The 23831-nt window shown below is 40.7% G+C and overlaps 1 protein-coding gene across 1 annotated transcript in view; it reads left to right on the top strand.

Moving 5' to 3' along the window:
• Positions 1-15101, top strand: part of SPATA16 (spermatogenesis associated 16) — a 78240-nt gene extending 63139 nt beyond the window's left edge. Inside the window, 2 exon segments of the mRNA XM_032697994.1 lie at positions 1621-1701; positions 14973-15101. Coding sequence (XP_032553885.1) covers positions 1621-1701; positions 14973-15101 — 210 coding nt within the window.
• The last annotated feature ends 8730 nt before the right edge of the window (positions 15102-23831 follow it).

Genomic DNA, 23831 nt, shown 5'->3' with positions numbered 1-23831 from the left:
CAGAAAGAATTACTCCACAAAAAGCAATGGAAACATCCTCCCCTTCCCCTGACCAGCTCCTCCACTGCCTGGTTTGATGCAGAACTTGTGTTTTGCCCATTCTGCCCTTAATACCCTTAATCTCTGGGCTGTGTCTATTCTGGTTTCATAGAAGGAGATTATATGTCTTAAAAGTATTGTGATGGAAAATTTCTGACATGTTAACTCTTTTCCTATTGAAGCCAGAGGCAGGAATTTGCAGTTTTGTTTTTCATGAATGCTGATACATGACTTAAAAACACCAAAAGTTTTTTATCAAGTGTTTGGACCAACAAGATCCAACTTAATGGCTGCACAAGCTCAGAGAAAGCAGCCTTTGACTGAGCACAGCAAATTTCTTTAGCGAGTCAAAAGAAGATTCCTGCATCCTTTATCCAGTGTTGGGATACAAACAAATAATTTTGACTTCAAATATCTGAATGCATAGCATAATTTGAGGAAATGCAGATCTGCTTGTTCAGTCTCAAGGTAGAATTTTGTACCTTGTGCAGTGAGCCTAAATGCTGATGTTTTAAGTTTCATCACCTATGTACTCATATTACACTGCTGCCCATCTAGGTACAGATGGAAGAGACAAATTCTCAAGGGAAGAGACAATTTCTCCGTGAATTCTAATGCTTATATTGCCCAATTCCTTGTAATGAGCAACACATTTGGGAAAAGACCCCAAAACCTATTGTTTGGGTTCATTTTAACCAACTAAACATTTTGGAATAGACCTACTAGAGCACAGCAATATCACAGGTACTAAATACCAGTCTCTCCCAGCTTGTCCCTAAACACCAATGTTAATGGCTGCTCAAGAATCTGACTCTTGTGTCTCTCTTAGTGAACTAAGAGCAACTGAAACATTTCCAAGCTTTTGGAAAGGGTGCAGGGCGAGGCAATGCTATGACTAACCTGGAAGGGTACTGGAGTGAGACAACGCTACAGCTCTCCAGAATTTTAGCTTCCCCTCTCACACTAAGGACTGATTAGCAAGTATTTTCCCTCAGCTTCTTTTTATAGTTTACACTAGAAATTGTCAGCCTTGGGTTTATGCTCTGTTATGCTGAATGATGGGGAGAAGGAAGGGTTTGCCAAAGGAAAAGGGTAGTAAAAGCAAGGAAAATGAGCTAGATACTTCCAGCTACAGTAAAAGCATCTCAGCTTTAGTGTTGTCCTCTTGTGAGGTTTTACATGCTGCTTTAAATGATGATACATTAGCCTTGGGAGAAAATACTAAAAAGCATTCATGTACGACACAGAATAGCTCAGACAGCTGAAGAATAAAATATGGAGCCTTTATTCTTTACAAGCCGAGCCCTCCTTTACTAAATATAAATATTGACTGCATTAAAATGTATAGACTGAAGTGCAAATTTTCCAGAGGATTTTTTCCCATTGTGAAGTGTTTTATACCCACAATAAGAACAGTGTAATGGCTGAAGCGAAGATGAGGTGGCAGTGCTCATTGTGTGAAAGATGAGTAATAAAATCATCAGCGTACAAATGATTTTTTAATTAGGTTTTAATCTGTGTATTTAGAGAAGTTATTTCTGTGTGAATTCCACACTGATAATTTTTATCTCGGTGCCACAGCTGCAGTCACTAATGGCTGATGCCATGGACATCCTTGAAGGAAGAAGTGAAGAAGATTGTGTGTGGACTAAAATTCAGAAGGTAAAAACCTGCAGCAAAGGGCACGAAGGTATATCATTCCCTGGGGAGTAACTTCCACCTGAGTCATATCTGTTTGAAAGGTAGAAAGAAAGTAGGTGCCATTTGAAACTTGACCGAAGGCCTTGAACCTTGTTAGTGCTCAGGCACTAACCACAAATACATATTTATTATTTGATTTAGCCCTTATGGTTGAACTTTGTCCATTTAACAGTCTCATGGGGTTGTTTAACACATAAAAAAAAAAAAAAAAAAGAAAAAAAACAACCTGAGTAGCTTCCTTTTTGCTGATAATTAGAATTCTCTTCCATCTTTGTCATTTGCAGTACTGTGCTAATTGGATGTGTGGGGGGAAATTGTTAGGGAATAAAATTCAGCCCTACAAATTAGGTCTCTTAGTGGAGCTCAAATGAGGCTTTGGTGACGTGAGAGGTAAAAGACATGTAAACGCCTTTCTGGAGTCTCTGCACAGCAACTGGTCAATTTAATTCTGAAAGGATTTGTGAAATGCAGGAGTCTTGTACTGCTTCTCTATACAGATGAATCTGACCTGACAGAATGAATAATAGGTCGGCCTGGGATGTAATAGGAGCATCTTACGTTTTTACAAAGTCTTTCAAAGCAGAGCAAATCACAGATCTGGGCATTCACCACCATTGACTTTCAGCCACTCGTGAGGAAAAGGACGTGAGCAACGCGTCACCGGGAAGGGAAAATGTTATTAGTGGTTCTTACAGCCCCATCAGATCCCAGAGGGATGCACACTGGCTCTGGATTGTGGATACAATGGGAGGAGGGTTTGAATTTCTGCACTGGCAGGACTTGAAATTGTCCTTCTTTGGGATTTGGGGTTTACAGACAGATTTCAGGTAAGATACTGAAAACCCCAGACCCTGCCTGCACTGAGTCGGTGTACCCAGAGTAAGCAAATAAGGTACTGATGCCTGAAAGAAACCACAGGGGTGGAGGGTTGAGGTATTTCAAGGTGATTATATTTGGTATATTTCTAAGTTATTTGAATTAAAATTTCAGAAAGTATCTATCTCTTCTGAGAGAAAGTCTGAGTAGGTGTGTATTGCCTCACTTAGCTGTCAGATCAGTGGCTTTTAATAAAGTTTTCCAAGAACAGAATGTTTTCAGAAAGTAATCAAATCCTAAATGCCCCAAATTATAGATAGACTGGGTCTCATCTCTTTCAAATGCTCATGAAGCAAAACAAAGGATAAATATTCCTACCTTTCTGACATTGCACCGGGATAGTCTCTAAATCTCTCATACTTGCCTGCAGATCAGAGGATAATCTTTTGCAACACAAATTCTATATATGATATTGATTATATACATTTATACAATTACATACATTTTTCCTGCCATATATAATAAACACTGATAACTAGATGAATGCAAATGATAGATCTGTTCCCTGTACTTCTCTAGTTCTTAGCCTTCCCATTTTCATACAGTAGACTTAAATATCAAAGATGGTATTTCAAAGTTTTTCCAAAACTCAGGTTTTGGAAACACCACTGCCAGGTGTTTGAATAACCAGCCCAATTTTCACAGTTGTGAATGATCACAGGTCAGAAGCTGTTGAGAATGGATTGTGGTTGTGTCCAAGGACACAGATATTTACATATGTATTAATAAATCTTTAAAATTTTGTTTATTCCCACATATTTCAATAGGAAGTGACCAATATTTCATTGTAAATTCAATTTTAAAAAATATTTTCTTTGGTGTATTTGTCTATAGGTACCTACGTCCTTTATATTTCTCTGGATACTTTTACTTTCAGTATAATTTTAACAGAAATCAAATTAGCACTTAAAAACAGACTGGTATCCCATATTATGCCATGTGAATCTGTGCATAAGTCAATATTCGGGAGCAAAATTTACTAAATCCACTAAAATCTGCTCTCTTCCATTGTAAAATTTGGTGCTTAAAAATTTGTTTGCATTCTAAACATACGTTTGCATTTAATTTTTGACAACTCAGATAACTATTTGATTTGAGGTGCCTTGTTCCAAGAAGAACTCACTCTGTGTCTTCGTAATACAAAAATATTTTTCTGTATTGTATCAAAACAAAGAAATTAAAAGCATCGTCAACTTTACTTTTTATAAAAATGCATTTCAGCATATTCTACATGTTCTTAGGAAAAATTTCATTTTAAGTAGAGGAGACAGCAGAACACTCAGGGAGCTCGGGGGGAGAGGGGTTTATTGGATTTTTTGGTGTTTTGTGGTTGTTTTCTAAATCAGCTCTAATCAGAATATTACACTAGGTTAAAGATCTCTAACATGTTACTAAGAAGGAGGATTAAATCTGATTATTAAAAATTGATGTGGTGTGGATTAACACATCACTTGTGCTGGAACCATTCCCAAAAGTTGAGTATTTCTCAGTTGGCTCATCACATGACATTGATTGTAGGACAAAGAACCTTCACACACCTCTAGTTACAAGGCAGTTATTTGTATTTTTGCTATTGAATTAACTCAAATATATTGGAAAGCGAAAAAGAACATAAAGGAATTTATACAAACAGCTATAAATGCAGAACTCTGGAAAGCTGACAGCTATGCTCCCACCAGTGAAGTTTGACTTTTGCAATAGAAACAGCTGTTGCACCTAGTGAAAGCACTCAACATTTTTCTCTAATGCAGCAGAGTTATAGCAGTGCCTATTTTCCAAATGGTTAAAGGGTCTGTCAGAATTGCCATTACAAACCACTGTTTTCAGAGTTTTATATTCCAGAGTCAGCCATAAAAAATTCATTCAGGCTGAAATCTGACATCAAAGGGCACAAAGCCTGAGACCCAAATGCTTTTCCTGCTGTCACATTGGAGGGTTTATCAAATCAGTTTAAAATTAATTTGGACAATTTTGAATTTGCAGGACTGACAAAGTGTGTAGCTTCATATGTGTTTAGCTTCAAGTGTTTTGGGTGCTGTGCCTCTCATCCAAATCACTGACAGATTTACGTTTTTAAGCCAGCTAATTGGGCTAATTATTTTCAGAAGCTTAAACACAAAGAAATGAAAAATGATCTCATAATTAGCTGGAGACAAGAGAACATCACTGCGCAGAAGATGCCTTTCTTGGTATTACTGGGCTATGACTGCAGCCACAAGGAGAGCTGACCCAGGAAAGCCTAGATTACCTTGGGAGATTAAGATACATCCTCCTAGAAAGCCTTTACCACGTACTAGATATCCCTAAAGAATGCCTGAGGCAGGAAAAATAGGTTGGGTCAGTCTCCCAAAATCCCTGTTCTTCAGGATTTTACCAACAGTTGTGCTTGCAGTCCAGTGGATAAAATTTGAGCTTCCTATTACAAGTTTGGGGAAACAAACACCCTCAGAACTTTCCAGCAATTAACAGAGGGACTGATACCCAGCCTACTTCAGGACTATGGGTATTCCTATAAAAATTTTACCACCATCCTTCTTTTTATAGTTGTCAGAAATTCCCAAACTGAACTTGCTGGGCTTACAGAGGGTTTGAGGTGCCTTACTGGGGCTTGGGAATTTCTTTTTTTAGTTACTGCCTCTGTCCAAATTGTGTTAGAGGTTGAATCTTGAAGGTACGTAAATATCACACTATCAGCATGGCATGAGAATGAACTTCTCTGAAGCTCTCCTTATGCATAGCATCTAAAGTATCCAACAGAAGACTTTAAAGGAAAGAGAACCAAATCCACTCTTCCAAAGGGGCTTTAAGTCTTCACCAGTCACAGAGGTAGAAATGTGTTTTTACTTACTGGATTTTAAAGTGTAAATTCTCTTAATAAACTCAAATGTAACTTGAATTACTTTAACAAGTCTGATTTAGCCCAGTGGTTTAAGCAATCTCTGATCTCTGATGGACAAGGCTCAGCAGCAATGAACAGGAGACTTCCAAGAGATAGGGGGGGGAACTGGGATGATAATTCAGTTCAATCCCATAAATATCAGTCCGGGCACTGAGTCTTAAGCAGGTGGGGACACTCTCCTAATAGCCAGATCTGGGTGTTATTGATGAGCTTCCTTGCTGACAAAGTTACACATGATGTAGGTGACATCTGTCACACACATCAGTGCTGGGACTAGTGGAAAAGCTCAGCCCTGAGTAACTCAAGGAATCCATTGCAGGACTTTACAGCAGCTACAGAAGGGCAGAGGGGATAAGAGTATCTGAGATACAGCAGGAAGGCCCCCCCTTTCCTCTGCAGAGCCTTTGCTTCTCTGCAGCCTTTTAAGACAAAAAAAATAAAGAAATAAAAGAGATTACTTTTCTATCTCATAACAATAAATTCATTAATAAATCTGCACAATATTGTTACAGTGAGAGGCATTTCATTAAATAAATAGATACTTTAGAGCCTATCAACCAGAAACTTTTGACATCCAAAGAGAGAAGAGTTGTGTAAGTGCAAGTGCCACGTTGGCTCTGCTTCCCCTACGAAGATAATAATGCAGCTCTACTTCTCCATTTAGCCCCTAGGCTTTTGTAGCAGTTTCACAGGATCCTCTTAACATCATTTGAACAGCCAAAGGAGAGACAGGAGTTGGCAAATAAACACTTTCCTCCACTTCCACATGTGAGACACTTCATAAAACCTTCACAACTGAGTTTACCTCAAGGGCATCACATACTTTGCAATTTAGATAAGTTATTATGCCCATCGTTTGCTGAGCTCAGTGGAATGCCTGTTTCATAAACCTGAAAGCAGAGCAAACATGGATGAGTGAATAAAAGAACAGATGTAACTTACATAAGGATAAGTATATAACAAAAGCTGTACTAATATATGTGAATATGAAATTAGGTAAAATTAGCCTAACATATTATATAATGTTTTAACCAGGCACGTAGATTTTCAGCAGTTGACCTCTGCTTACTATACTTCTGCCTTCTGCAGCAGCAGGGGAACACTATCTGATGAACTGTGCTGTTCCACTCACATTATCTCTTAATTGAAAGTCAAACCATGGAAAAGGGCCACGGACTTGCTGGGCTTTCGGTCAGTCCGAGGAGCAAGGAGGGAGATTCATGGTATGTTGATGGAAAGTGGACGTGTTGCTGAATAGTTTGTGCTGGCTACCAGGACAGTTATTTGATGGATACGACTTTGTAACATCTTATAAAGTCATCCAAGCCCACACCACAGCCACTGAGAACTGTGCTTGTTCTCAGAACATGCAGGCTTCAAAAGTCATGTTTTATTGCACTTTCTTGGCTCAAACTTGGCTATTCCTAAACTATACAAGGAAACTGGTTCCTGGTTTGTTCTCTTCTTGGGGCTGTGATGCAGCCAGGTGTTTCACGAATGCATGGACCTGTTGTGAAAAGGGAAAGCAAACGATGGGAAAGGGTAGGAAAAGCCTTTTCTGAAAGAGGAGTGGAAGTCTGATATGTAATGTCTAATGTGCAATGAAGTCAGAAAAGTGCAAATGCAAAAGGAAAATAATGTTAGTGGCACTGATTGAGTGCCACTCAGACAGAGTGAAGGAAACCAAAGAGCAGAGCAACCAGGTAGAAATGTAAAAATTGTTATTAGAGTTAACCAAAGGTTGGCTTCATATTGAGACATTCTGGAGGATTAACTCCAAATAAGCAACAGCCTCAAGAGGAATAAGAAGTAGCTGTGGCTTAGGTTCTAACCTGGCGCTGAGTAAAGTTTTTAGATCAGGCAGAGGGAATAGGGAGGATGTGTGAACAGAAAATGAGATCTGCCCCATTGAATCTCAGGTGATACAAAAGAATCATAGGCAATCAAAGAGTCCCATTAAAACATTCAGCCCCACTGTAGGGACAATAAAAGCACAACAGCATTCACAGAGTTCTTTGTGTAAGAGAGAGGTGCCAGTGGGATTTCAGCAGTTATCAATACTCCTGGTCTCTAAAATCAATTTCTGCCCCTGTGAGCCTCTGGTTCTTTGTGCTTTCCATACAAGAGAAGAAAAGAGGCCCCAGCAAGATGCCTACATGGCCCCTGGCTACACTGGAAGAAGCAATTACATCCTGCCCATTTCTCACTCTCCAGTCATCAGTGTCTAATGTAAAGCTGAGCTATTTAGTGATCACACACTAAACAGCTCTGACTGGGTATAGATTGGCATTGCAACATAAAAACAGAGGCTGTGGCTACTAAGAAGCAGTGAACTTTCAACAATACAAGATTTTATTCAAGTCTGAAGGAGATAGAAATTTTTAAGTTTGCTGCTTCACAACAGAAGGAAATTTCTGTACATAAAAGCAAGGTTTTATTCCAGTTAAATCAGTCAGTCTAATAACACATATCGTCTATATCCATGATGCTTAGGCCATGACAGCTCCAACAAAACACAGGTAATGCTATCAGGAAGGAGTTTTGTGCTGAGAAAGGCTTTGGTCTATTCCACCAAGCTATAGGGTGTGATAAGTCACTGGAATAATTTTAAATAGCAGCAAATCTGGCAACTGAGCAGTAAATGCCCTAAAATTGGAATAACGTAGGTGGTTGTAGCTGCCTGGCAGTTAAATCACAGGCAATTCTGGGCATTATCAGTCCCCATGTGAGGATTCAGGTAAACATTTCCCCAGCCCTTGCTAATCGTGCAGTCAGTTATAAAGGGGTAGTCTGCTCACCTGGTGCCTTCTGCCACAGAAGGTCTCCAGCCCTATAAACACTTGCTACCAGGAATTGTTACTGCTGTAAAAAATAGTGTGAGTCAACAAGGTCGCTCATAGTAAACACTGTGCTGGACCGGGATTTCAGGAGAGCTTAGTAAGTACCAAAAGGACTGTCTGAGTTGTAAGGTAGTTAATAAGCGTAATTCATTACCAGCATCAATGTTATTTTTGTTCTGTTCCTCGTCTACAAAGACTCTTTCCACCATCTGCTGTAAGCACTGGGGCTTTGTTACTCTGCTAAGGACCTACAGGCAAATTCTGGTTTTTCGTGTTTCACTGAACTCATCCCTTAACAGTGGAAATGTGCACCGGAGCTGTCTGTCAGAATTCTCTCTTTAAAGAAAGGCAGTGCATACAAATGAGGCACATGAAAATACAGAATCAGAGCGTGAGGGACAGATTTATCTCTGCATTGGCATCTGAACCATGAAGACTGGCAGGTTCAAGGCAAGAGTTGCGTGGTCAGTTGGGATACATTGCCAAACAAACAGAGGGAAGTGGCTTTGCCCTGTCCGTGGCAGCTCAGATCACGTGCTATTGTGCAAAGCTCCTTCCTTCCAAAAGCAACCATAGCAGTCCAAATGTGCTTCACTTAATACACAAACAGTAAAAATATGATTTTTTCCCCCAATACTGAGCAACCTTTCCTCTGACTTTAATGGACAGTACAGATCGGGATTTAATTTTTATTAAAATAAGATTAGCTTTTCTCAAGCTTTTCCTCTATTCTCTATATAACCACCCCTACTCACTCATAGATCCTTCAAGTGCTTTTCCTTTGGTTATATTCACTCCAAGGAGCACTTTAGCAAATAGCTCTGGGAGACAAAGGAAAACATTGAGAGGCACTTCCTGTTTAAAAGCAGCTTATTTGCCTTCTATTACTTGTAGCTCTCAAGCAATAAAAATAGAGTCTGTATACCAGAAGATCCTTCTTGCCATTATCTGTTATTTATAGCTCCTGCATACATTTTCAAAAGCACCTGTTTCTTCTTTGAGCGTGACTCCCCTGATTTGTATTGGGATTTAGGAAGTTTGGGTGTTTAGGCATTACAGAGAATGCACACACGCACCCATGCGAGACATACTCTTATGATTTTACAGAGTCTGTTCGCTGTTCATCCAACTAAATTTTTTCTAAACATTATTTTCCTAGAGGAGTTTGTCCTTGTGGCATTCTGGCTTTTTCTCATTTTATTCTAAACTCTTTAGCAAGTGCTATAAGTGATATTTTGCATTTGCATTCAAAGTCATATCGATCTTTCAAAAGATGTTTGTGCTTTCAACTTAGCCTGTAATGAGGACAGCTACCCCACTTTTGGATAAGCAGTGAAGCTTCCTTTGGACAGTCAGTAAGTGACTGAACACAGACATCTGTTCCTTGGAACGGCCCCTTGCAGCAAAGGTTGACAAGTTCCATGACATCTGTGGCCCATCAGGACTTGGACAAAACCTCGCTGAATGATGGATAGTCTCACAGTGCTCCCTCATCACAGTCAGTACATATCACTGAATTAGGAACCATATGTGGGATGTCTTATCACAATGAGAACAAAAATATACTTGAACTGTGGTATTTCAGGGTACAACCAGATGCACCCAGGCAAGTTTAGAAGTGACTGACAGGGCATTACCAGAAATGCAGTAAGTTTTTAAGAAAAGGAGAATTGAACTCCCCACAAAGCCCTGTTTTGAAGAGAAGGTTGGTCCAGATGACCTCCAGAGTCCCTTACACTGAAATCTTGCAGTGATTGTAATTCAGCTGCAGCCAGCAAGTGCTGCTTACACATCCCTCCGTGCCATGAGCGAATCAATCAGGATGGCATCCAGAGAGCAGGGCTCAGCACTCACAACAGCCAGTGGCTCCCCTTTATCCATCACTGGACAGCATGTACAAAAGGGCAGGATTAGAAATATTTTTATATGCTCCAAACAAGGCCGGTGTGTTCCTTATCTCTGTGTGGATCTATAGAATGTCGTTTTCAAGAACTCCTGTAGGTTTGAATCAAACCCTAAGCCAAAGGGTTATCATATGATCTCACCTGATAAGACCCTCTGCAGTTCATCCCTTCAGCTAATCCTGTTCAGTGTCTGTTACTCAAAGAGCTCAGTGTTTTCATTGCAGGCATAAACTGCATTAGACATGTAACAAAACTGAAAGTATTTACGGATTCCACCCAACCTTAGAGAACAATATAAAACAATTTCAGTTAAGAAAGAGCTGATCATCTCAGTATTTGCACAGACCACAGATAACTTCCTTCTCCCAACAAATTCAGAAGTGAAATTCAGAGCAGACTAATTGACTTATAGTCCATCCAGCTACTTCAGGTGCACTAATTATGCTTTTCACCTTCTCACTCCATGTCAGAATAGAAATGCCTTGATTTGTGGCACTGAGGAAAGGCAGGCGCAACCTCACTCATTCAGCTGATTTTCCCCAAGAATAAAAGAGCAGCAACACTTTTGAGAAATAACTTGTCAGTGCTGCAGATCTGTTCTGGTGTCTCAGCAACACAGCAAAGGCTGTGCTGTCAGGACCAGGAGCTTCTTGGTCCAAGGGCACACAGAGGCCTTGTCCTTCCCATGCATTTCTCTGGCTTGAAAAATAGTGTAATTTCCTTTGTGTGGGCCAAATAAGTTTGCTTTTATTGTCCTGTTTCATGTTTTCATTCAGCCACCAGCCTAGAGATCTCTCTCTGCCCTAACTTAATTCCCCTAAGCCTTAGGTACACAGACCCAGAGTAACCCACTGGCTTGACTCCCCAGACAACTCATGGACATAAAGCTGAAGGCAGACAGTTGAAAATACCAGCACTACATATGTGTGCTTTTGCAGGAACCCACATATTTTCTCAGTGTTAATTCCCTTGCTCTTCGTTCTGCTCCTCCCCAAAACAACAATCCCCACCATTGATGTCTTCCATGATATTATCAATGCAAGAGTTTGAAGCACAAAGAATTTTAAGGCAATGTTAAATAAATACAATGTTAACATAAAGAGCACAAAATAAACTCCACTGAGTACCTGGATCATTTTCAGATTTCTATCCCCAGAACCCTACATTTCTCTGCATAGCTTGATCCCAAAGCACCTATAAGTAGCACAAAGCTGTGCTGTGGACTGAACCTATAAGTAGCATTAAAGGCATCTTTTGTTTCTGTTTCTTCCCTCTTTCCATTTGATCTTCATTCTGTTCATTCCCTTTTCCTGCTCCCTCCAGATGATCTGATCAGAGGGGCCAGACTAAAGACAGAGAGAAAAATCCAGTGAGAGAAATAGAGTCAGCAGCAGTCTGAAATCAGGAACTAATGAGAAAGAAATAGGAGGAACTTGACTAGATTGAGCAGTCGTGCACCAAGAAGCCTCTAGATAGACCAGAGTTGCAGACATTGATCCAAAGTAGAAATGCTGTGAGTAACTGCCGGGAGAGGGGAATATTCAGAATATCTTGAAAGTAAGATGTCAAAGCAGCAGAGCTTTAAAAATAGTTTAAAGACCAGTTTGTCTTCCCAGGCACCGGGCACTTGAGAAAGAAGACCATGAAGAGGTGTACAGATGGGAGCAGTGTGGTTTTGTACATTCAGGGCACTATTTAAGAGCCTTGACTCCAAGGATGTCAGTCAGTGAGTTCAGCTACAGAGAGCTGAGCACAGTCCCTGCAGATGGGATGTGATGCTGCTGCCCGGCTCTCAAGTACGGACTGTGGTACACATGGATACTGTGTGGATCAGGGGATTACAGGTGAGGAACATAATCCAAATACAAATAGTGCAAAGGACTGACCTGACATTGTTGATCTCTGTGGGGGCTGAGATTGGGCCCAAAATGAGCCTCATGTGAAGCAACACCAGGAGTGAATGCTCTGCTGTGAACCAAGCCCTGCAGAGCTCTTCACCTGGGCTTCAGTGCAGCTTTAACCGATATGGCAGCTGCAGGATTCAGCTATATATCCCTGGGATTCAGTCTCAGCACCAATCTGTAGCCAGTTATTGCTCTGCTTGGGAATAAGGCACAAATCTTTTCCAAAATCCATTTTCCTACAGTAGCTGTTGTTCTAACATTAATCACGTTTGGGCTGGCTACAAACTGTGTCTTTCTACCTGTAAGAATTCCACATGGATTCTTACTTAAACAGTTACTGGGAGGAAAAAAAAAAGAAAGAAAAGAAAAAGAAAAGAAAAAAAAGAAGTGAAGCTATTGATTTAAGAAATTTGCATTTCCCAATGAGAGCCCCGAAGGTGCTTCGCCACAGCCAAGCAGCAGAGGAGCGGGCACAGGCAGGTTTTAAATCAAGGCAAAAAGGCAGAACATAATGCTTCCAATTTACTTTCTTAAAATGAAATGTGCAAGCTAAAAAGCCATGAATTAGCACTACTGAACGCTGCAGCCACAGAAAAGAGATTTTTAAGCCATTCCCCACCCCCCCTCCCTCCTTTATCTTGTCAAGAGACTGTATTTTCATTGTGCTCGCACGGTAATTTAAATCATGCTCGGGCTCAGCGTGTACCGTGTAATCGTGAGTCGGCAAGGGTTTGAATGCCATCACTGCTGTGCAAATAACATCATCAGCTCATCAGCTGTGTCAGTAACATTGCAATTATGTAAGTGACTATTATTTCCACCCCTGATATGCCATATTAGAACTTATTTTGGGGGCTGGAGCTGACAGGTGTTCTGTCAATATGAAACACATACAACAGCAGCCGAGCTATGGTTCCAGGTAGGAATATCATTCCACTGGGACTTTCTGGATGTTCCTAAAGGAGCTGCTGTAAAACCTAATGCTGGGAGTCCCCTTTGCTCTCACCCCACACCCATCATCCAGGACCCATTTTCCTTCCTCTTACCACCCTTCGTGTTCACCCAAACAGAAGCACTACCCCCAAAATAGGAACATTTACTTTTAACTGCATAAGAAAGTTTGGTAGACATTTTATTTTGGTCTGTTGCAGAAGAGTCTTGGGGGCTTAGTGTTTGTTTTTAATATGGCTAAGCCCCTGGACTGGAGCTTGGCACTAAGTGATTAGCCTTTCTGAGGCTTCCCGTGTGCTTTTGGCCAGATCAATGATTTCCTAAGCTTTTATTTTCAGCTTCTTAAAAATGAGGCTGGCATAATGATTCCTTTCCCTAATCCTCCCCATGTTTATGTGGTGAGCACATCACAGTAGAGCCAGCCTGTGAAGCTCCTCAGAGAGCCCCAACCTCCCTGTGCTCCTCTTGCAATGGATCTGTTGGCAACAAAGGAGCACAAGCTCACGTGCAAGTGCCCATCAAGGTTCACCAGCACAGTAGAAGCTCTTTTCTGTAGCATCATGCCTGGTGCTAAGCACAGCTGATCCCCTGAAAATGACCCCTCTGCAAGATCCTTGGAGGAGGCATTGCTCCTCTCTGACAGTTCCTCTCCCAGACCCAGTCCTCGTGCCCTCAGCAGCCCAGAGGGACGGACGGAATTGTCCGTTAATGTTTCCGCTGGCCTTGATTTCTCTGTCTCTCTCTCTCACACACACACCCCTCACCAACACAAACCATGGCCAGAGCACATGGCACAGGTCCAGGTTCAAGGCTGAGGGGCACTTTGGTAGCAGTTCAATACATGAATAACTACAATAGGAACCCACGCTCGGATTAATTCCCAGTCAGCTGCTCTGCGTTGTGCCTAAGGAAGCAATGCTCCACTGAATGTGTGTCAGAATGATAGATTTGGACTTTTTTTTCTCTCTTTTTTTTTTTTTTTTAAAGATTATTTCAGCTTAAAATGCAATTGGAAGATTGATTCTTTAGATCCTCACATTATATAGGGTCTGGGTCTACAGTATAACTCAGTGTGAAGGGAGATGATTCTCATCTTCACCTCAGAGAGACGCTGTGTATTGTGAAAGCTGACAAGAGTATGAATAAAAGTAAGGAATGAGGAGAGAGAGCCATAAAATTATGAATGCCTGGTATTTACAGAATACCTGTACACGGTACTATTAATCTATATTTTCGATTATTCTTAAATCACCCCTGCAAGGAAGACGTGTCTATCTGAATATGCTCTTTATTAGGATAATTATGTTTTTATTTTGGGGGGACACTGAGGTCATCCATTCCTTTACTGTATTCTCTAGTGTATTATATTCATGGGAAAATATATTTATTCAAAACTTCATTTTGATTTAATAGAAAAATGGTTCTTGCCACAGCAATGTGGAATACTCATTTTTCTCCATGTGTTGATTTTTGGCATATAAATGCCAGAAGCCTCTGTTCTCTTTCCTTATCAAGAAAAACTTGCCTGAGATTAATTTCCTCATCATCCGTTCCTTGTAAAGTGGCTGTTTTTCAATGCCATTTAAAGGCACAGTTCTGATAAATTCCTGGTTTCAATGTACAGATTTCAATGAAAGAGTCTATTCCACAGCAGTAAAGTCATTGAATCCAAATAGAAAGGGAGAAAAAAAAATTATGAAGTCGGGTACTGCTACTTCAGCCAACTGTATGAGAGGTGCCCTCATGTGTTTTTCTTTCTAATAACAATTAGTTTTGAAATAAACCAATTGCTAAAGCTTTTAAAATTTTTATAGAGGGGAAGGGGCATGCTTCTGACACCACTGCTTTATAATTGCATATTGGACTAATTGAAGACTACTTACACACAGCAAAAGATAATTTCTTAAGAAACAAAAGGATGAGAATATCTGCGATGGAAAACATGAATTTGACTTCAACCTGTACATTTGTGACCCCGAGAGTTTGACCATAGAGCCAAAAAGATTTATAGATTTTATAGGTATTTGATAGATGGATCAACAAAAGTTGCCCTTCTACTTAATGCTCCTTCCCCTCTCTATAGGTTATCTTTAGCAAGACTTCATTTAGCAAGACTTCATCCTGTACTTCATTAGTCTGAACTGTCTGGAGAAGATTTCTGTGAAAAGCTTATTTTAAATTGAATTAACTTTGAGTTATATTAGTTTGAATTTAAATTGTATTAAAATTGTATTAATTTAAATTTAATTTGTATTGATTCGTTTTAAATTTAAATTGTATTAACTTGTATTACATGTTAAACTGTAAGTAATACTCAGCCAAAAATATTCAGCTCTGAGAATATTCTGCACCCAAACTATAAGTTCCTGCTGGCTTGATTATCACCGAGGCAGCACTGAAAACAGGGATTCCTCCATCCTCAGCTAAGAAGGATTTAGAGTCACATTACCTCTTCTCCAGGTTAGTGCCTTACACTACTGATATTGGTACCATCTGTAGGTGAAAACTGGCATCCTGCACCCTATGGCTGCAGCAAGTGCAAGTGCAAGAAACACAGCACTGAAAAGAGAAAGAAAAAAGGAGCCCAGCTGTTGACCTGTGGTTAAGAATGCAAAGTTCTTCAATCTCCTCTGTGCCTTGAGGATGATTTTTCCCCATTAAAGGGTAATTGGGTTTTTTTCCCCAAAGCACAAACACCCCAGGGAAGAGCTGCACCTGCCTCCTCCAGTGCTGATCTCTGGGTCAGGGATCTGCCCCACATCTCTCCCTCCCACGGCAGCGTCTGTCCCACAGGCACATCTTACATCACTCTGGTCTGCAAGGGTGGGCAGGTTCCCAGAGCCCTCAGAATTGTCAGCAGGGAGCAAACAGCACACTTAGATTTCTCCAGAGATCCCCTGAGCAGGTGATGCTTGCCCAGTACCCCCAGCTGATGTGCACAGGCTCTGCAAAGGCTGGCAGTGCCTTTTGGTGCACCGTGTTTACTTTGTAAGAGAATAACCTCACCCCTATAAAACTAGCATTGCTTTTTCTTATTCAAGGGTGATTTTAAAACAAAAGGATAGAAAGAAAGGAAAAATCCAGCCCCCAGCCCTAAGATTTAACTAAAAATCCAAGACCTCAAAGATATTTAGCCACCTAATTCCCATTAACTGTTTGTCATAGAGAGCGGTCTAAATCCTACAGATTTTTAGCTACTATACACCATCTTCCTAGGCTCTCATAAAAGACTTCTGAAAAATGAGGAAGAGCTGGCAAAAGCTTTGATGGTCCTTTGTTCATTGTTAACAGAATAAAGAAATCTTTTTGAGAAAATCTGAGCTCCTTAAAGATGTAGGACAGAGAAACGAAGAGTTATTGCCCTTTGGAGACAGCATTATTTTGCCATGGAGTTAGTTTTGTCAGATGAAGTTTTATGACACATAGTGGCAATCATCCATCTTTGATGAGCAGACATGCACTAAATCAGAAAGACTGCTCTCCACGGATCATCGAGTCACAGCACACAGCTTGGTAAATCATGAGACTCTTAAATAAATACTCCTAATTTGTTGCAAGCTGGCCTACAATTCTGCAATATTTAATGAAAATCAGGTATTTTTACCCAGAATGATGAAAAAGAATAAAGTGCTCTGAAAACAAGTGATCTTTGGGAACAGAAAAGGAGCAATGCCAGGGAAAAACAGTTGTCTTTGCAACATGAACAAGTTGATCCGAGCGCACTGAGAGAGATGCACCAGTCTCATCGTGGAGCTTTGTAAGGCACCCAGATCCGAGGCAAGATGTGACATTTCACTTCTCAGATATCAAGTAGGGCGGAAAACCTGTCTTACACTGCAGATCAATACATCACTTAGAGAGAGAGAGAGGGAGGCCATAGCCCAAATCAATCTGTAAGGTGTCAGAAACATCTAGGCCAATGCCTGGCTACAGTGCCCTTTAGCCCCCTGAGAGTCACAGACTAAAGCAGTTGTCAGGAGATGAAGTCAGCCAGGAAACAACACAAAGCAAACATGAAAAGAGCCTCTGCCACGGAGCAGGGCATTGCTGTTTTCCAAAAATACGCATCTGTAATGCATAGATTCCCAAGCCCAAACGTGCATAGTATTTTACTCAGAACTCTTCAAATTGTAAAAAAAAAAATTGGAAATTATTTACTCCATGTATATACTACATTTTGACTGGACAATGAGGAAGAAGTTGAGGGGAACAGATAAATTTGCTTTTTAAAAGAAACTGCAGACTGTGTTACAATGATCCTCTGGCCTCTTAGCTGGCAATTTCTATGGGGCGAAGACATATACTACAATTTCCCTCATTCAGAAAATATTATTAAAAATTAAACTTCACTCCTCATCCTCCTTTTTGTTAAGGGCACATTAAAAACTGTCTGAGCCATGGTTGCAGTGGCTATTTTAGTCCCATACACAAGGACACTTCTGAGACCACTCCCCAGGAGTTCCACTTTCAGGTCGCTTCTCTTTCAAAGACTAACTCCCAAATGAATAATGGGGGGTTGTTTCCCTCCATCACAGAATTTTTTTTGTCATAAAAATGATTTATCTGTTGACAGCCAGGTTCACTGCCCCCAGGCAACTGATGGCAGTTGAAACCACTCAATGGAAAGCATAGAACACTATTACCAACTCAAAGAAGAGGAAGGAAAAAAAAGGTATAAATACTCCTCTCCTCTAAGACTGCCTTATAACTCCTCCCTGGAAGAGACGCAGGCAGAATCAACTCTTCCAGGTGTTAGGTATATGTTTACTCTTGGGTTACAACACTAATTATGACTTGGATAAGGTAGACCAGACAGTGGTTGGTCTTAAAATATTTTTCACTATTTGTAAAGTCTCTTTTTTCAAAGGGGTGTGGTAAAAATACTAGAAAATATAAGGTCATGGTTCAAAGTGATGGAGAATGGGTCTACACCTAAAGTGTTGAATTAAACACGTCCCCAGAGGAAGAAGTTGAGATGAACTCACGACATCCAGTGGTAGGGACTAATGAGGACATGCATTAATGTGATCCACTGGCAGGGATTAGAGCAGTGGTCTGTTTGTGGCTGATATCCCCGTGTAGTTGATGAGAGGGACAGTACTCAAATAATTGAGAGCAACTCAGTCATACTCCTGCTCTGCAAATGTGTCCCTCTACATCTGTTTCACATCCAAGGTGAAGGCAAAAAGAACAGTTACATCAAGTTTTTTTCAAATTTGACTCTACAGATTGCAAACTCCTGAGAACAAGGACTGTCTAACAGTTCAATCACGGTGGTCTCTTGGGAATTAGTGTATTAATACTTTTAAACAAAATGCCATAGAATCACAGAATCATAGAATTTTAAGAGGTTGGAATGGACCTTAGATCGTCTAGTCTCAACACCCCTGCAGTGTGCAGGGACACTTCCCACTAGACCAGGTTCCTCAAGGCCTTATCCAACCTGGCTCTGAACACTGCAAGGTTTGGGGCATCCACAAACTCCCTGGGCAACCTGTTCCAGTGTCTAAGCACACACAAAAAAAAGTCTCATATTAGCCAATCGATAAGCTAATCATGAGCTTATTGACAGAGAAGACATAGGAAGGATATTAGGTACCACACAGTACTTCTAAAACGAAGTCCATGACTAAACTTAGTAGAATCTACATACATATACAGTGTGTTAAACTTATAACCCAGCTGAGAAGTCATATAAATGTAAGCTTTTGCTTACTCAGTTGCTAGATGTGATCACACATCTTCAATCTCAAAAACCAGAACAGCAGGCCACACTTTTACACTTTTCCATTTGAACTACAATTATTGTCACAAGAGCCAATTTCACATTGGGCCATTTCTTGTTCTTGTTGCAATTCATCATGAGAAGACGTGAGATCTAAGATATCTCAGCAAGGCATAGTCCATGAATAATACAGTGCATTACTTTGACCTTTTCAGTTTGCTCTGTAGTGTGATTGGCCAGCCATTCCTGTCCTCTCCTGTTAACCACCCCATTAACCTGGGATGAGAAGGTGGAATGGACAGACAATTAGCCAGCAGAATGCTAAAAAGGTTAACACAGGAGCCCGCAGCCCCGGCTTTCTTGAGCTTCAATCAGTATTAAGATTCTGCAATCTCTTCCCTCTTTCAAAATGTTCAGGGAAAAAATAAGAAATAGCACAAGATGAACTTTGTTCTCATTTCAGATTATAATCATGTAGTTCCTTCCAGATGTCACACTTGGATGATTCTAGAGTATGGTGAATAAAATGAGAAGAATGTTTATTTTTACTCCTCTCAATATGGAGAATATTCAATTAGAGTGGTGAACTTTCTCTTTGAAGCTGGACATTGTTGAGTAAAGGAAAATTGGAGAAAGGAGAGGCGAAGCAGCTCTATACAGCAAAGTGCTTTCAAAGGTCACTCTTGCTACACTGACTACGCGAGCTGAGCCATTCCAGTCATTTCCTACTCAGAGGAAATGGTGGGATATTTACATCCTGTGGGTTGTCAGCTGCAGAAAACTTCATCTCAGTACCCACCAAGACTCACAGGGCGGGTTCATCTCATATATTCAGGCACATGTAGAACATGAGGCACGGGAGGTCTTGGTGAAGTTCCAGAAGTGCCCTTCTGAAAGCAACTGACCTGTTTTCCTGGGTTTCCACACATCTTTAAAATCTTCCAGTTTGTTTGGGTTTTTTTTATGAAAGATCACACCATCTTAAATGACAGATAGGTAAGTATCTAAAAAGCTTTCCTGAAGCCTTCTAGTTTAGAGACCTAATTTCAAAACTCCACGTGAGCTTCTTTTGCTCGTAAAGATTTCCAAACCATCACTCCGATGGTTCGGTTATGATGACCTGAGATAGTTTGTTTTTCAAACACTACCACACTCCTGTCTTTGTAGAAATGTGTTACTCTGAGTTGCTATTACTAGCAATGATATGAAATACTTTGGATGGAAGAAGAGGGATCAAAGAGAAAGGGACCTTTTCACCACCCACTAGAACACCAAATTTTATATTTATTATGGGTATTGACTTCAAGAACGTGGAGTCTTTTTTATTAGCTCACAGTAATAATATATTCTCTATTTTGCTTAAGGTGAACAATGATATTCAGACAGGAAGAATTACTAACGAAGAAAAGATAAAGCTTTAAATTATAAAAATGACTTGATAGTTCCTCTCTGTAATACATTTTAAGTCCAGAAGGGACCATTAAGTTCACCTATATGCCAAGGATTTTTACACGGTACTTTTTGATATATGGGATCTCAAGTAACATACCATTTCTTTTGACCCTTGCTCTTGAGTGCTATCTCTGATGGATTTTTATAAACTGCATATTGAAATATTCACTCGCTTAGGGGCCTGCTCACAAACTGAAAGAGATTAGGAAAGCATAATTTCCTTTCAGAAGAGCAGGGGGGTTTTTTTTAGGACAAAAGTTTTGCTGAGTTCTTGTAACAATTTCAGTGAAATCAGCATAAAGTTTATCAGGCTGCAATACCTTTAATGTGTTGATTCGAAAAGATTGGTAGCAATTTTAATGCTAATTCTGGATTTAAAGGTTGGAATAGAACTGAATATGTCTGGGCATTTAGCAAGAAAACTTATAGAAGTTATACCACTTAAAGGCTCTCCATAACTCTACCCACTGCTGTTTAGGACTAGACAGACACCATCATGAGAAGAACTCCCAACCTCAACGGCCTATTTCTACAGATCACTATCACAAATTAAAACATATCACAAATAAGGAGAGTACTGATCTTGTCAAGAATCAGATTAAAGTCTGGGTATGTTGAATAAAAAAGGATAATGAAGAGAAAGGAAGCTAAACCATTCCTGCATTTGTTCGAGTGTGTGGGTGACATGGGGAGTCCCTGTGGCAGCAGATGAATTGTCCCCTCCCAGAGCTAAGGGATTAAAATCTTCATTCTTTATACTCGTTAAATGATGGCTGAGGTGACCCCTAACAGAATGAGGATGCCAGGAACCATGTGGAGTTGTTGTGCTGCTGTCATGGTTTAACCCCAGCCAGCAACTCAGCCCCACGCAGCCACTCACTCGCTCTCCTGGGTGGGAGGGAGAGGATCAAGAGAGTGAAAGTGAGAAAACTTGTGGGATGAGATAAAGACAGTTTAACAGGGAAAGGAAAAGCTGTGCACACAAGCAAAGCCAAACAAGGAATTGATTCCCCACTTCCCATGGGCAGGCAGGTGTTCAGCCATACCCAGGAAAACCGTGACAGTGACTTTCCATCACACGTAACAGTGACTTGGGAATGCTCAGTGATGGCATTTGTCTTCCCACTTTCTTCTTCTCCCCCAGCTTTATGTGCTGAGCATGACACCACATGGTCTGGATTATCCCTTGGGGTCAACTGTTCTGGCTGTGTCCCTTCCCAACTCCTTGTGCACCTCCGGCACCCTCGCTGGTGGGGTGGGGTGAGGAGCAGAAAAGCCCTTGGCTCTGTGTAAACACTGCTCAGCAATAACAAACACATCCCTGAGCTACCCATGCTGTTCCTAGCACAAATCCAAAGCACAGCCCCATACCAGCTACTGTGAAGAGAATTAAGTCTACCCCAGCCAAAACCAGCACAACTGCCTTGAACAGTCTCTCCCCAAAGCCACCTTTATAGCAACACATCAGTAACTTCACTTTTGAAATATATTTATCCACCGCTTTTGTAAAATGTGCCCTAAGAATTTTTGTTTTCCAAAGGGATAAGAAAATAATTTTTTACACATCAACAAACAAGTTGAGATAAAGCTTTTTCTGTTAAGATGAGGAGTATGCTTTTTTGTGGGAGTAAAAGCTGGAGGTGCATAAAAGCCATTTAATTAGCAATCAACAATGATATGTCAGTCAGAGTTACTGTAATTCATGAACTGTTAAGTCAAAGCAAAAATGGCAAGTAATTAGACTGTATCCATTAGAGCTTCACTAGCACACACTGATACAGCCAGGGTTTCAATCCGAGGGAGAAGTGGAAGTGTGAAACTCCTTAATATATTCTGCTTTTTAATTAGCAATCAGTGCTGATTTGTCAGCCATACCAAATCTAATGAACAAGCCATTGAAACACAGAAAAAAGAGGCACATTTTCAAAACCATTTGTGCTTATATTTACATTCCCTCCAGGCTGAAACATTGGAGGAACCACTGAAATACCATCTTTGCCATCACAAAGCATCAGAAAGCATGTAGGAGCTCACAATCCAACACAGCCAATGCACCACTGATGGTTTGGGTGAAGACACAAGTTGAGTATTTAGGAGAGGCAACTGGCATCTCCAAACACTGACAAATAAACATTACCTTTGTTAACTGCACACAACCCAAAATCTCCAAGAGCTCAGGTAGCACTATTTATATTCCAGTCAAGCCCATTTTAAAGAATCTATTAATAAATTGATAGTGCCTTACCAGGCTGCTGTGCTTTCCTCAGTCTCTGGGTGGAGAAGGAGGTGAGGGAAGAGAAGTGCATAAAGTCCTCCTTTATCTGATCTTCACAGGCACCTGGGAAACCTGAGCAGGTGAAGCAGAACACAAGCTGCTTCTGGGCTTTGGTAGGCACAGGGTTTTACTTCCCCCAAAACAGGATGGGATCTACAGTGCTCCTGGGAAGCTGAGCAGCAAAGCTGGGCTCTCCAGCATTAGGTCAAGAGCCTTTTCCTTCTTCCTCAGCCCTCAACGAAGCTGAGGTGCTGGGGGGAAGAGAGATGATGGGGAGTAAAGATTTTCTCCTCTTGTTATCCACGGTAATATAAAGATCAGAACTTTAGTTGCTCAGTTTCACCAATATAAAGTATCTGCACTCTGCCTCCCTATGTAGGGTAAAAGTTAAAGGCTGCTTCACTTATCTAAGTACCATTTTTTTTATAGAGAGAGAAATACACATATGTATTTTTATATAGAATAACTAGCTTCAAAAGCAGAGGGTAGGTCCCACTGTAGTCAGGCTCTGTACTTGAAGTCAGTCTATGGATCAGCTGATAAAGGCACCAACACAGCTTAAACTAATTACAGTTTGCAGGTAGGGTGGTAATTGTGCTTCTAACTGCCTAAATTAGGCAAACAAATGCCTAGTTACCTTTGTGTAGAGGCTGACAGGGTACCCTGTGCCAGCCGAAAATTTAGCCTTAAATAGTGGCAATGTTCTCATTGAAAAATGACTTTTGTTTGCCTAACATCTGACAGTGTTGCATCTATTTCACTAGATGTTTAATTAGTTTGTTTTCATGGTGTTCCCATTTCCATGTCAGCTTTCCTTAGTGGTGGGAGCAAGCAGGTTTCTGGCTCTGTGCTTAAAACCGGTCCCAAGGCAAAGGACGTGGCATCAGTTTGCCTTCACGCTTCCAACGTCAGCTGTGTGGAGCACTCAGCCAACATTTTCAGCTTTCAACAGCTTTTGTGCTTTTAAAGTACATTCTAGCTGGCCCCTGCTTTGTCTCTGATGGCTGGCTTTCAGAGCTTGTAAACATCCGTCTTGCAGTGGAGTTTTCAGTTTCTATTTTTGAAACAGCAACTTATTTTTCTGCAAAACACAGGTCAAGACGTCCTACTGAATCTACAGCAGATTTGCAAACAGGTGCTTTCAAGCAACTGTAAACTCTCCACCTTTTCTCTTCAAACAAAAACCTACAGAAGATTAATTATGTTAGGCCATAAATCCTTTAATAGTTTGCCATGAGGGCATGTTTATGAATTCTAGGTATAGG

Source organism: Chiroxiphia lanceolata, chromosome 10 (genome assembly GCF_009829145.1).
Source record: "Chiroxiphia lanceolata isolate bChiLan1 chromosome 10, bChiLan1.pri, whole genome shotgun sequence".
Classification (NCBI taxonomy): Eukaryota; Metazoa; Chordata; class Aves; order Passeriformes; family Pipridae; genus Chiroxiphia; species Chiroxiphia lanceolata.
This window is presented reverse-complemented; position numbering and strand designations above follow the sequence as displayed.